The 15836-nt window shown below is 37.5% G+C and overlaps 1 protein-coding gene across 3 annotated transcripts in view; it reads left to right on the forward strand.

Moving 5' to 3' along the window:
- The first annotated feature begins 1182 nt into the window (after window positions 1-1182).
- LOC126779524 (uncharacterized) overlaps window positions 1183-15836 on the forward strand; it is a 75205-nt gene continuing 60551 nt past the window's right edge. Inside the window, exons 1-9 of one of the 3 annotated variants that reach the window (XR_007670364.1) lie at window positions 1183-1593; window positions 3494-3609; window positions 4190-4311; window positions 6066-6232; window positions 6774-7079; window positions 7601-7765; window positions 8822-8902; window positions 9240-9452; window positions 10598-11213. Coding sequence is in view for 2 of the 3 variants with exons in the window: in XM_050503583.1 (XP_050359540.1) it covers window positions 1336-1593; window positions 3494-3609; window positions 4190-4311; window positions 6066-6232; window positions 6774-7079; window positions 7601-7765; window positions 8822-8902; window positions 9240-9452; window positions 10598-10699 (1530 nt within the window). In the remaining variant the exon portion in view is untranslated. Of the gene's footprint in view, window positions 1594-3493; window positions 3610-4189; window positions 4312-6065; window positions 6233-6773; window positions 7080-7600; window positions 7766-8821; window positions 8903-9239; window positions 9453-10597; window positions 14956-15836 lie in introns of those variants that run through there. The other 2 variants (XM_050503583.1, XM_050503584.1) reach the window with 2 other exon arrangements.

Consider the following 15836-nt stretch of genomic DNA (forward strand, 5'->3'; position numbering starts at 1 on the left):
GATGAGATTGTAATCACGCATTTATAAGAATAATATCAAATTAAATTTAGCTACATTAAACGTTAATATCGTAACACATACATCGGTTTACGCGGCGCATATGAGTATAGCCCCCAGTTGGAATGATTTTTTCTGGCATCTTCAACATCATCATCACCAAAAGAATCAACTAGAAATATTTTTATCATTATACATAGTGGTTCTTAGTTTTACCAATTATAAAATTTGGTCTTATTTACTTTACTAATTATAATGTCATTTAATATTTTTTTATAACAATAATATGTTACCAAGTACTAAACTGGGCGAGCGGAAATTGAGGAGAGGCGGAAGAATCTTGTCATTGAACTCGATAGGGCATTAGAGCTCATTGCCAAATGGGGCTCTTATAATCTTGTTGAGTTTAATGCCAAGAAAACAGGTATGCGCTCTCACAGCGAAAAATTCAGCATTTTCCCTCTGTGGTACTCCGCTGGTGATACAATGCAAAATCGCCATGCTGGGGATTGACGTTCACAATTAAAGGTCACAAACACACTTGAACCTTTACAATTGCCTCGTGAGATAGGAGCACTGAGCGCTTTCTATCGACTGTATCACGGCGAGTGCTCTGAGGAATTATTCTCTCTAATTCCTGCTTCCCCCTTCCTTCTTAAGTCCACGCGAGCTGGTTCTCGATGTCAAAAAATGGAATTCCTTACCAGCTCACGTGTTTCCCTCCTCTTACAACCCGGGTTCCTTCAAACGAGGCGTGAAGAGGCATCTTGCGGGCCGGCAAGGCGAAGGCGGCTAGTGCATAACGTTTTTCCCGTCGGTACTGGCCGTCGTTGCGTTTGGACTCTACTACCACTTACCATCAGGTGGAGTAGAGTCATTTGCCCTCCCGGCGAATATAAACAAAATAAAAAAAATATAATATGGTGCTAGAGTGTGTCCACAAACACAGATGCACTATAATCCCTAAACCTCTGATCCCTCAGTCTTATAATCCGATGAGACGGCAATCCTAATCGACTAAAGTGCAAAACCAACGTCAAAAATATATAATTATTTTTTTCTTACTATGTTAACAACAAGACTAATTTGGTAAAGATGTTATAAAAAAAGGTTAAATTATTTAAAGTGGCAACAAAATAAACAGCTGTCAGCAAATAGAATTGACACTTGACTTGACACTTCCACTCTAGAGGTTATATTTCGCAATCGTCCTTAACTCACGTATATGATTTTTTACGTAAATGAGAAACAAATATACTTGAACGTAGTATCTACGATGTAATACCAACGTCAAATATAGTTAGTTGACGAAACCGGTGTCTACATAAGCGAGCTAGTATGTCTACGACAAAATTTAGATTCATTTTAAGAGACTTGGGGATGATGAGACTGTGGAGTGCATGGACGCATAAATATATATTTAGTAGTGTTGTGAGAAGGTGTATACGTGATCGTGGGGTTCGAGAAGTGATACAACGCTTCAGACACACAATTTTACGTCCAAAACGAACGTTGTTATTATCTGCAACAGCGGCTTATAAAAGTCATGACGATTCGTTTAGCTGCGATCAAGGGATATCGGATGGTGAATTACAGGTATTAATGTTTTATTTTCTTCAAATCGTATTTTTATATCTCTAGTGCGTGTCACAAGGAAAAAAAAAACTTCAAGGTTGGGTAACTTTATAAAAAAAAAAAAACAAATATCCTATTATTATTGGGTTAATTTAGTGGAATTCAAAATCTGTAAGAAACAAAAACTGACTGCAAATATCTTTTGTTTTTTATAAACAGTATTAATCTTTAAATTATTATTTAATTATTATGTGTGCGTGATTAAAATATTAACATTGTGACAACCTCCAACTGTCTTCTTGTTAACTATTAATGCTGGATACAGTTTGAAATATTTTTGAATTATCATAAATCATGTATAAGCTTATATATGAAACACTTTGCTTACTCAGTATGTTTCTTTGGTGTTATATACATGTTTGTCTATCCGGAACCTATGAACTAAAATAATACAAAAGTTCCATATCAATTAAATCTGTAGTTTATTGTGAAAACGTACGAAACAATTTGCTTCCTCATTTCTGATATGCACCAAGATCTGGAATACCCTCCCGACCTCCGTTTTTCCCACCTCCTACAATATGGGGACCTTCAAGTCTAGAGTGAATACGCATCTTCTAGGCAAGCATGCTCCATCTTAGACTGTATCATCACTTTCCATCAGGTGTGATAGCAGTCAAGTGCTAGCTTATATATATAAAAAAAAGTGCTTTATAATATCAGTGTGATGGTACAATATCGATATAATCTTTCATAGAATATAATAAGTATTTTCAAACAAGGGATTTAAATATATATATTGGTAAAGTTCAATTCTGCTCTTTATGAGAAACAAACCTTAGATTTACAAATGAGATTTCTTAAACAGTGGATTGTAAACATCATCAAACATCGGTTTTCCTTTTTAATTGCATGTGTCATACAAATGTTTGCATCAATACACGAAGCTTTTCTTTTAATTTTTTTTTTTTTTTTTTTTTTTTTAGAATAGGAAGGCGGACGAGCATATGGGCCACCTGATGGTAAATGGTCACCAACGCTCTTAGACATTGGCATTGTAAGAAATGTCAACCATCGCTTACATATCCAATGCGCCACCAACCTTGGGAACTAAGATTTTATGTCCCTTGTGCCTGTAATTATAATTACACTGGCTCACTCACCCTTCAAACCGGAACACAACAATATCAAGTATTGCTGTTTTGCGGTAGAATATCTGATGAGTGGGTGGTACCTACCCAGACGAGCTTGCACAAAGCCCTACCACCATACTAATGTTAACAGTTTCAAAGTTGGTATACAACTGATATATATATAAATACATAGGCAACAGTACATAGGTAGATCTCAATTAGGATAATTTCTTAGAGACAATATAATCTAAGATAGATACACAAGTTCGCATGTTCGAGGCAAGTAACTAAGACAATATCAAGACGCTCTTCTTTAGCACGCTGTTTATCTGATAACATATATAATTATATGGCTATTGCAAAGAGCGTATTAGTGTGTATCGGTTTTAAGGTAATCCAAACGAACTGTGCTCATTTCTCCATTATAACGCTTGTCGTTATAAAGGTTACATAGTCATTATATACAGTTTATCTTTTTTTTTTTTTTGATAATATTAGTTCTGTAATTTTTTTTTAAATTTTTTTTTATGCATTTTTTTTTTAACAAGTAGAATGTTTTTGTTTTTTATTTTTTCTTCTCTACTACTAAATAAACCTGTGCAATAAGATTAGTATGTATTCAGTTTTATCCTGTGGGGTTGTCCATGTGAAGGAGTCTTGTATTCTTCTCTGTACTAGTAACTTGCATATGCAAAATTTAATGATCCGGTTGAGTAGTTATGACGTGAAAGCTTAACGAATAAACTCACATACTCATTTATAATAATAATAAGTTTTTCTTTTAACAGGATTTAGTATTGGAATTGGAGAATGCCCAGAATCTTGTCAAGATGACGATGTACTGCACGAGCTGTGGGAAGCGGCTCGTGATTGACAGGAAACAGTCTGACGTTATATATTGTGGGTAAGAATATTATTATAATAGTCATATCATAATAATTATAACCACCAACAGAATTGGAGTAATATGGTGAAATGGATCTTAGCCGAGCAGTGAGACTTTTATTGGATGTTACTAATCTTATAATAATATTTTTATTTATAAATGTATTAAGATAAACATGTTCATACCACTTACTATTGGAATAAGCTCCAAACCTTCTCCTCAAAAAATGAGAAGAGGCCTTAGCCCAGCAGTGGGACATTCACAGGCTGTTACCAAATATATTAAGACACGCCTGACGAGGATAGTCACTGGAATGACCTTGAGCTGCCACCTTTTCCCCTGAGCACAGCTCGAGACTGTCTCAGCACGGGAAGGACAATGGTATGACAAAACGATCCCCCATGCTTTCCTGGTCTGTGATATTCATTAAAAATGTTTTGCTTGAGTAGTAAAAAATATCACGAATTTTCTAGGGATTTTCAAAATCTTCCTCCATAAAACCAGTGACGAGCAAAAACTAAAAAACAATAATTAATAAACAAATCTCGATAGTGTCTAATGAAATGAATTTGCATGTTAATTGAATTTTTTTCTTCAGGTGTAAAGCGCCCACGTCACAAAGTGACTCCTCAGACGGGTGGGTTCCGTATATGGAGGCGAATGACGTCATCATATGGAGAAAGGAGTACAAACCTGGCAAAGGACTTTATGCATATAAAGGTATATTGTATTTATCTAATTCGAGGTATATAGGTAGGCGCTTTACCCGCGGCTTCGCTCCCGTCAGAATTCAGTATTGCTAAAAATTAAAAATAAAGCTGCCACCGGTTCGGAATATAAATTCCATACGTACGGACATTTTGTGATATGAAGTATGGTAGTCTAGTAAAAAATATATAGTGCGTAAACAAATATATGGGCCGAGATGGCCAAGTGGTAAGAACGCGTGAATCTTAACCGATAATCGCGGGTTCAAACCCGGGCAAGCACCACTGAATTTTCATCTGCTTAATTTGTGATTATTATTCGCCTCGTGGTTTACGGTGAAGGAAAACATCGTAAGGAAACCTGCACGTGTCTAATTTCACTGAAATTCTGCAACATGTGTATTCCACCAACCCGCACTGGAGCAGCGCGGTGGAATAAGCTCCCAACCTTCTCCTCAAAAAGGGAGAGGAGGCCTTTAGCCCAGCAGTGGGACATTCACAGGCTGTTACGAACATTCATCGTATTAACATTTTTACATCGATTTAATTTTTCTACTAGTTGTTTTGTAATTTTCTCCGTAAGTTTTTTTTTATAGAATAGGAAGGCGGACGAGCATATTGGCCAACTGATGGTAAGTGGTCACCAACGCCCATAGACATTGGCATTGTAAGAAATGTTAACCATCGCTTACATCACCAATGCGCCACCAACCTTGGGAACTAAGATGTTATGTCCCTTGTGCCTCACTCACCCTTCAAACCGGAACACAACAATACCAAGTACTGCTGTTTTGCGGTAGAATATCTGATGAGTGTTTGGTACCTACCCAGACGAGCTTGCACACAGCTCTGCCACTCAGTTAAAGTGATTTAAATGTAAATCTTTTGATAAAATAAAAATGTCTATAACCGTAAGAATCGCTATTAAACTCAGCAGTTCCTCCTTTCCATCAATTAAAATATGTTAATTAAACACTATAAATTAATTATTTATATTGCTTAAAAAATAACTAATAAAAAATCAATTTTATCATATTCATATTTTTTATTGAGCACTGAGTCCTTTATTATCAATGTTCTTTATTAATATTAAGATCAAATTTATTAATAACCTAACTTAAATATGTACCGTAAATTATAATAGATAAATATCCACTTTATTATGTAATTATATGACCTTGTCGCTTATCGTAGCCATTATTATGCCAGTGTGACATATCCTAATACGTACGTCATATGTTATCTGTGACATGTTATGTCAGAATGAAAAGCGCGGGAACTTGTTGTTCGTTTTTGTTTTTTTATCTACAATCGTATTATGAAATATGGTTATATGAATATCGACTTACGTTGATACGCTATTTTGATACGTTTTTAATTTAAATGTTATAACTATTGTATTCAATGTCGCATATCACGATTTTGTTTTGCGTTTAGTTATAATATTGTTCTTACTTGGTACTTTCAATTTTTTTTTTTATTTGGATGTTATGTATGGAGATGATCTCTTGCAGCCTAAATGAAATATATTGTTTCAAAACAATTTTGTTATTCTAATATTAAGGGTAAAAGGCATAAGTCTAATACATGCCACCCCCTTGTACGTGGCAATGCCGTGAGCAGAAACTAGTAGATTATAACGAAGTCTTTATCCGGCTCGAAGGACCAAATAACTGAGGAACTAAAAACTGTCGTGTTTATTTATCATAGTACAGTTTATTTTTGCATGTATTTATTTGTAGTATAAATATTCCTAAATTTTTTCAGTTTACGGCCGTTACCCGGAAGTGGTTGCCAGTGATTTCGCAGCCGTGCAAATAGATGGCGCTTATCGTCGCGCGTGGGACTCGGCGGTCGCGGCGCTGGCCGTGGTGCAACGTGACGCTCGTGGCGTTCCCGGACAGGCGGTGCTGCACTGGGAGGTGCTGTGGCCGGTGAGTGTCTCAATGGTATAAGCTTATGGCCGCATATCCCGAGATCCTGGGTTCAAATCCCAGCATAACGGGATCCCAGATAAAAAATATTGGGTTTTTGTATCGAATATTCTCAGTAGCAACGGAGTCGGACAGTTGGAAGTGTGTACATTTTCGTGCCTCGAAAGCACGTAAAGCACGCACGTTGATCCTGCATCTGAACTCTTTCCGGTCGTGTCGGGACCTCCCGAGTCCCGGGAGGGAGTGTACTTCTGTGTTTGAACACACACTTGTGCACTATAATATCTCCTGCGCAGTTGGCTAATCTCTCTTGATTGGCCGCCGTGGCCGAAATCAGTCAAGATGACATCACACAAGCTTTATTTATATTAGCAATATATAAAGGTCAGGCTCAAGCTGCTGCAACTTTCGCTTTGCTAACATTGAGCTGATACTGTCAGGTAGCGTCAACATCTTAATTTTATAACATACATATTTTTGTTCCGTTCTTAATGTAACTGTTTTGTCATCGTTTACAGTGAATTATATTATTATATTCCAGAGACTGTTCGCGAACCGAGATTACGTTTACATAAGGCGTCACAAAGAATTCGATATAACGATTAAAAATAAAACGAAAACACCGGAAACACCGTTGCAAACATTCGAAACGAGCGTGCACGCGAAAGCGAAAAGGAAATCCATAGAGAGCTACGCGATAGACAAGGACGGAGATATAAAGAATAAAGTGTATATAATTGTATCGAAGTCGTGCGAACATCCGGATGTGCCGGAAACGAAGCATGCGATACGTGTCGCGGAGTACTGGAGCCACATGGTCGTGAAGAGTTTGGAGGGGACCGATAAGGTAATCTCTATCAGCTTAGTTCAGGGAGGTGGTGGGGACTTGTGTGCCATCTTGGTGGGTACAGTATATATTAAAATGTTAAACGGCAATATCTTAGTGTTGTGTTCCGGTTTATTGGGCGAGGCAGTGTAATTACGGGCACATAAGATATTGGAAGGGATAATATTTCTTACAATGCCAATGTCTACGGGCGGTGAATGTCCCACTGCTGGGCTAAAGGCCTCCTCTCCGTTTTTGAGGAGAAGTTTTGGAGCTTATTCCACCACGTTGCTCCAGTGCGGGTTGGTGGAATATACATGTGGCAGTATTTCAGTGAAATTAGACACATGCAGGTTTCTTCACGATGTTTTCCTTCGTCAAACGAGATGAATTACAATCACAAATTAAGCACATGAAAATTCAGTGGTGCTTGCCCGGTTTTGAACCCACGATCATCGGTTAAGATTCACGCATTCCTACCACTGGGCCACCTCGGTTTTGACCATGAGGTGGCCCATTCGTAAACGCCTCGTCGTTCCCAGCCGGGCATGGAGTTCGTGCTGACGTACTACGACGAGCCGTGCGTGGGCGGCATGCCGGGCGGCGTGGCGGCGTGGGCATCCAGCCGCGCCGCGCCCGCCTACCTGCAGCGCATGCGCCGCGCCGCCTACGACTACCGCGGCTGGGCGGCGCACCGGCCCAAACAGGTACGCCCCCCATCTTCGATTGACTTGTGATGAACTTCTTTAATATTAGGAGATCAGCCAACTGCGCGGGACATATTAAAGCGCACTAGTGCGACAAATAAAAGATCACTCTATTCTCTCACTCTCATAATCCGATAGAGACTATACCCTTCCAATCGGAGTGGGAATAAAGGTAAACAAACCTTAGATTTGAAAATTGCACGCGATTTTCTAATTGTTCTGCTGTATTACGCACCATAAACAGTTCTTGATTCATTTACCTTTGATTATAATACAACACTGTTCCACTTAACCAGTTATAACCAGATTAATTTAACTTTCGAATTTCCGGTTACAACTTCGCGGACATTGGAAACGCCATTTATTCGCGAATCCATAGTGAATATCAATTGATACCGGTGTCGTTATTTATTTGGGTTCACTCCTCTTGTGGTTGGAATAGGCTATAGACAGAGTTCAGGTACAGGATCGACGGCTTTACTTGCTCTCCGAGACAGGGGCGTGTGATCACTGCTAACTTCCAGAAGTCCAGGACTTGGAGAGCTGTACTTATAACACTAACAACGAATCCGAGATGTATAATATTAATATATAACGGGGTGGGGTTGATCACGTGGGGCAATTCATTGTCGGTGCCGTTATCAGACATGTTGGAGGCGCAAAGTAAAAGTTCAGTCTCGTAGCACTGTTGTTTATTTGTTTGCTTACAATCGATAATCACAAAATAATAATAAACCGCGCCGATTAAAGTGGTTGGAAACGCAGCAAGTTCGATACAAGAAGACGACCGTTCGCCCCGGAGTCCCTTTCCCAAGTCCCCTGCACGAGAGCGTTCAGCAAACCTCATGTGTCCGATGTCAAATCATTACCAACTCATTCTTCATTAACTGTCAAGTGGGCACTCTGAATTCCTGTATCGACCTTACTCGAGCGTACTACTTGACGTTTCCGAGAACCGCTTATAGATGGCGTTGTACTCAAATTATGGCGTCTTTATTCGTATCTTTGATTCAGCGATATATTAGATAAAAAAATATTTCTCATCTGCTTTTCCAGGACCTACCAGATTTCGTACCGTTCGGGCCAGATCAAGTCAACAACGAGCTGGCCATCCAAATGAAAGAGCAAGATATGGAGGTGAGATTTTATAAACTACCAAAGAGGTTGGTAGACATAGAATGAGCCTAGACAAAATCTCATAGCATATGAAAGTCCAATATGACCAATATGTATGGAGATTAAAAAAAACCACCGCTGAATTTTCATGTGCTTAATTTGTGATTATAATTCATCTCGTGCTATAACATCGGTGACGGTGAAGGAAAACATCGTGAGGAAACCTGCACGTGTCTAATTGACATTCTACGACATGTGTATTCCACCAGCCCGCATTGAAAATACTCAAAAAAGAGGCCTTAGCCCAGCTGTGGGACATTCACAGGCTGGATTATGAACAATTTTTTTTTATTTCCAGTCGTCAAAACTAGGACCGGAAATGGAGAATGTGACAACACGAGAGCAAGGGTCGCAGACTGAAGAGTTCCTAATAAAAAACTATTGTATAAACAGCGATGAGATTGTCAAAAATGAGTTACAAGATAAGAAGAATGATGGGAAAGGTGATGAACAAAAGAATAGTGAAGTTACTATACAGACGAATGGAAAGAATACGTCTAAGAGTGATAAGGTATAACACGTACGATTTAAGTATGTCATTCCAAAGAGGTTTGTAATAATAATAATATCCTAGGAAATTTTTCACACACGGCCATCTGATCCCAAATTAAGCTTGTACAGAGCTTGTGCTATGGAAACCAGACAACTGATATACTACATATACTACTTTTCTTTTGTAAATACATACATATATAGATAATTACACCCAGACTCAGGACAAACAGACATGTTCATGCACACAAATGTCTGTCCTGGGTGGGAATCGAACCCACAACCTTCGGCGTGAAAAGGCAAGTATCTACCAACCACGCCAACCGGCTCGTCAAAGTTTGTAAAGAAATGCATGTGTCTAATTTCATTGAAATTATGCCACATGTGTATTCTACCAACCCGCATTGGAGCAGCGTGGTGGAATAAGCTCCAAACCTTCTCCTCAAAAGGGAGAGGAGGCCTTAGCCCAGCAGTGGGACATTCACAGGCTGTTACTGTACAGACTGGCCACCTATGGAGAACTAAGATGTTATGCTCATCAGCGCACTCACTTGAAACTGGAGCACAAAAATACTAACAATAAAAAGTGTTGGCGATTGATAAGTTGATGGTACCACTCAGACGGGCTTGTACAAAACCGTACCACCAAGTTTAAGTCATATCAACTTTTTTGTTCTCATAGAATACGAAGGCGGACGAGCATATGGGCCCCACCTGATGGTAAGTGGTCACCAAACGCCCTTAGACATTGGCAATGTAAGAAATGTCAACCTTCGCTTACATAGCCAATGCGCCACCAACCTTCGGAACTAAGATTTTATGTCCCTTGTGCCTGTAATTACACTAGCTCATTCACCCTTCAAACCGGAATACAACAATACCAAGTACTGCTGTTTTGCGGTAGAATATCTGATGAGTGGGTGGTACCTACCCAGACGAGCTTGCACAAAGCCCTACCACCAGTAAATCATCAATCATGGTGAAGCGTCGATAGAGATCGTCCGTCCAATATTAAACAAGCATTCCGCGAGCGAGATGGTATAATCGGACTTCTCGCTCTGATAATATATATTTTCGGAACTGTCGAACGTGATGACTTGAATATCTCCGATATATAATTATTAAAAAAAAACTTATTAAAACATTTCCATCTCACTCTTCCAGGATGCATCAGGCGTACAAGAGGGAGACAGCGAAAAAGCACCGGAGGAAGAGAACAATGGTGGATGGTGGCGATACCTATACCCGTTCTACTATTTCGTTTGATCCGAGGTCAATTAACCAGTGGCTCATAAAATGAGACGGTTTTAATGTATGGATCATGATGAGCCACCCGTTAAAATTAATTGTTTTAAGCGTAAGTTTAAATATAGCTTTAATTAACGATGAAAAAGTGTTATTCTTAAGAGATTTCTAAAAATATCGTAATAATTATATTGTTTAAAATAAATTGTAAGAACAAACTCACTCACTCGGCGCAGAAAACGGTCGTAAGATATCAGACAGTGTCATGCGACATTGACCTTAATAGTTATAACATTTTATGAATACATGCATCAAAATAGCGTGTCATAATAAATTTTACTTGGTAGAAATTGTTGGTAGGGCTTTGTGCAAACCCGCCTGGGTAGCAGCAACATCCTGTAAATGTCCCACTGCTGGGCTAAGGCCTCATCTCCTTTTTCGAGGACAAGGTTTGAGCTTATTCCACCACGCTGCTCCAATGCGGTTTGGTGGAATACACATGTTGTAGAATTTCAGTGAAATTAGACACATGCAGGTTTCCTCATGAGGTTTTCCTTCACCGTCAAGCACAAGATGAATTATAAACACAAATTAAGTACATGAAAATTCAGTGGTGCATTCCCGCGTTAGAAACCACGATCATCGGCTAAGATTCACGTGTTCTTAACACTGGGCCATCTCGGCTTAGATGATCATATAATATATTCTACTACCAAGCGATGCATAATATTGTTGTGTTCCGGCTTAAAGGATGAGTTAGTCAGTGTATATATTAGTTCCTAATGTTGTAAACATTTCTTATAATGCCAAAGCATACGGGCGGTGGTGACCACATCAGGTCCACTTGCAATTCCGCCTACCTAAAATAATAAAAATTTGGTTGTGAACATCTCACGAGTGAGTAATGAGTGAGTTCTTACGAAATAGTACAATAGATCGAATGTTTTTTTATAAACTGGCTTTGTACAATGTCTGTGTAAATGGTGTTTTTTTATTGATTTACTAACGACTGGGTTATAGACAAGAAATTTTTAATATAATTAAGGACATAATGACAGTTAAAAAATTAAAAAAAAAACATTTAAAATAACGAATGTCGTCTCTCTTTGCTAATATGTTCGATTGCGTTGACGATTAAACGATCTGTATGTAGTTTCGATTGTTGTCATTAGATGGCGCTGTATTCAGTTGAAAGTAAATAACTCGCAATAAGCAAATCAATCGCACTAGGGACACTGATAATGACGTAGTTTTAAAGATCATTTAGGTTTTATTAATAATGGCATTTTTTCATATGTTTATCAATTATTTAACCAAAAAACAGCACGTAGTTGGAAAGCGCACTGTCCCGCTTAAAACGGGACGCGTGGGCACATTAGTCATTTATTATATAAGAACCGTAGGGCTATTCCCTAAGAAAAAATTTGTGTTATTTCGTGAAATGTCAGAATTTGATATGCGATATTGGTTATTATAATTATTATATTTAAATGATACACGTGTCAAAATAGCTTGACAATGTAAGTCGATTTTATTTCACGAGCGAGATACTTAGACTTAAAGAATAGCACGGCTGATATGTATGATTAGGATATACATATTTAATAGTAGTTTTCGCCGCTTCGCCCGCGTGTGTGTGTGTGTGGTGGGGAGGGTGGTGTAGCGAGTTGTTTGTATGTCCTTTCTGCACTCCAAACGTGTATTCAAAATTTTATCATGAGTAACAAGCAAACTGACCTCCGCATTTATAATATTAGTAAGAACTCGCTACCCACGGTTAGAATAAGAGTCTACATGAAACATTGATATTGGAGGGACAAACATGCAGAGAACATTTTTTTTTTTGGTTCAGGGCCCTCGCTGACTATATATATAACACCTCGCCAAAGTTTCATCACAACCAGATCAATAATTTAGGAATTTATACAGGACGAACAGACACTCATCCATTTTTATTAATTAGAAGATAACATATATATTAAATGTATGTTGATTTCTATAATCTATATTACCATCGCCATTTTGCATTGATGACGTCATAAACTACATCGCTGGTCGCGTATGTACTAAATAATATCTAAATATGTCGTACCAATGAAGGCTTGATTTATAAATGGCGTATAGTGATTATATTCGAAAATAAAATTAACAAAAAAGAAAATATTCGAAAACAGTGAGATTGCCGACATTTATAAACATTCTCTTAATTGATACGTTATTATATATTAGATTATATCGTCTCGAATACATATGTATATAAGGACACAGTCTCGATAAAAACATAAGACTAAATATAATATAATTCTTATAATATTGAAACAATGCATATTAAATGTTAAAAATTAGCAGTTCTCAGACATTTTTGATTGAATATAATATTTACTTCAAGGAACTGCTTCTACTTCTGGAGTACAACGCCTCGATCCGTTATTGAACTTGGAGAACTGTTTATAAAAATAATTCTATAGTGGCAACACTAATTTGGGCTTCTTTGTATTTGCTCGGCCTTTTAACTTTGGATCTTTGCTTAGCTTGATTATATCGATGAGTTATTTAAAAATAATCCTGTGCCTGATGATGGATTGTTGTTGCTGTCGTTTTGATCATATTTGTGCACTATAACATGTGCTGTGCCATGTCTGGCCTTGCTCGCAAAATGGCAAGGACAGCATACAATTATATCATGTTTGTGAATCAGCCATTGTCCGCGCCAATTATGTTTCTTACAAGAACAAAGTAAATTTACATATATATTTATAAAATAATGTTTAATATAAGACTTCGCCAATGAAACAGGTTCCAATTACATTTATAACGAAATTTATAGTCTGTGGTAAAGATGTATAAAATAATAATGTGTTTTTTTTTTTAAATTGTCATATAAATTAAATAGGTGCTAGGATTCAAAAAAGCAATATGGACTAAAGTCGATTTCATTAGCAGCAAGAATAAAGATAAATAAATATTTGATTTTGAATTAAAATGACGTCATTCGTCAATATTAATAATCTGTGGTGTTTTAATGTGGGTTCGTTCGGAAATGGCATTTTGAATGTCGACGAAGTTGTTTTGGAAGTGAAATTTATGTGTATATAATTAGTTGAGTGCAATAGTGTTGTGTTATATATAGAGATATATTAATCGAGAACTGTTCGTAGTGCGTGATATAGCAGCTTAGCGAATCGTTTGAAATATGTAGGCTTAAAGTTTATTGATCTTTATTGCTTCTGCTATTGGAGTATACAATGATATAATTATGTAACTGGTGGTAGGGCTTTGTGCAAGCTCGTCTGGGTAGGTACTACACCCATCAGATATTGTACCGCAAAACAGCAGTACTTGGTATTGTTGTGTTCCGGTTTGAAGGGTGAGTGAGCCAGTGTAAATACATGCACAAAGGACATTACATCTTAGTTCCCAAGGTTGGTGGCGCATTGGCTATGTAAGCGATGATTAACATTTCTTACAATGCCAATCTATGGGCGTTTGTGACCACTTACCATCAGGTGGCCCATATGCTCGTCCGCCTACACTAAAAGGAGATCGATGGCAATAATTTGTTTTTAATAAGTTGATTGGGAGATTGTATTTAAAACCATAGACAAAATTATAACGTTGATAAATATAAGTGCAGCTATGGTACGTTTCAATAGATTTTCCAATTACTACGATCGAGTTTTTGTTACATTTAACATATACGGTCTTACTAATAAACGTAACAAGGGACAGAACATCTTAGTTCCCAAATTTGATTGCGTATTGGAGATGTCTGGAAGGTGTATTGTTATTTTTTCATATACATTTCCTTTTATATATAAATAATAGTATATATAATATACATGTGTTAAAATCAAGTTACGGTTTTTGGTTAAGCAGCATATTAATTTATAATAATTTTTTTATATCAAAACCGTCTGATGAAATTCAGTGTTCGGTTTGAAATAAATAAGTAATTTATAAAATGAAATTATAGTGGATTTGCGTGTTTATTAATATCTGTTATGTTATAAGTGAATATATAAAAAATAGTAATATATATATCAAAGGTTTGTTTACCTTTTTTTTTGGTCAAATCATTGAGATAACTTCAGACCGGCAAAGTTATATTGCGCGTACTTGTTAGGTCATTATGGCTGTCCAATATATGTCCATGGTAAAGTAGCGATGCGAACGAAATATTTTGTTATTATTACTTGTAAGTAGTTTGTATAAATAGAAATTATTGTTAATAATATGTGAATCGGTTATTGTTAATAAATAATTATTGTTTTATTGTTTTTGATTTTTTATTTCGTAAAATTCATTCATTGGGAATCCAGAGAAATATCGTCACATCAATTGCACCGCCAAATATCAATGGTGTGAATTACTGTGTACTGGTTAAAGGGTGAGTCAGTGTAGTATAAGTTCTAGAAATAACATCTTAAATGCTATAGTATGAGTATTGATGTGAAACAGTAACGGCCTGTTAATGTTCCACTGCTGGGCTAAGGCCTCCTCTCCCTTTTTTGAGGAGAAGGTTTTGGAGCTTATTCCATCACGCTGCTCCGATGCGGGTTGATAGAATACACATGTGGCATAATTTCAATGAAATTAGACACATGCAGGTTTCCTCACGACGTGTTCCTTCACCGTCAAGCACGAGATGGATTATAAACACAAATTTTAATTTAATTTGCACATGAAAATTCAGTAGTGCATGCCCGGGCTTGAACCCACGATCATCGGTTAAGATTCACGCGTTCTAACCACTAGGCCATCTCGGCTTGTTGTTGATGTGTATGGGTGAAGGTTACTCAAAATTCTTAGAAGGCTAATTGACCTACAGACCGTTTTCGGTCACGTCGACCATTATCATATTAGCCAACTGCGCAGGGTTTTATAGTGCACAAGTGTGTGCGCAAACACAGGTGCAATCTTTTCCCTCACTCTCATAATCCGATCTCCAAATTCAATACCGGAATATGAATTTTGATTCATGAACTGGAATCCCATGAAGTCATACACAAACAGGGCCGGACTAGAGGCCTGGAGGCCCCGGGGCAACAAGAGTATGGAGTTAATTATTTTCCAAATAAATTGAACAGATTTTTTCAGTCGAGTGTTATAGTTGGAATCGCTTATTGCGGACCAAATTAAATCCTTATAACAAATATAT

The sequence above is a fragment of the Nymphalis io genome, chromosome 29 (genome assembly GCF_905147045.1).
Source record: "Nymphalis io chromosome 29, ilAglIoxx1.1, whole genome shotgun sequence".
NCBI classification, from domain to species: Eukaryota; Metazoa; Arthropoda; class Insecta; order Lepidoptera; family Nymphalidae; genus Nymphalis; species Nymphalis io.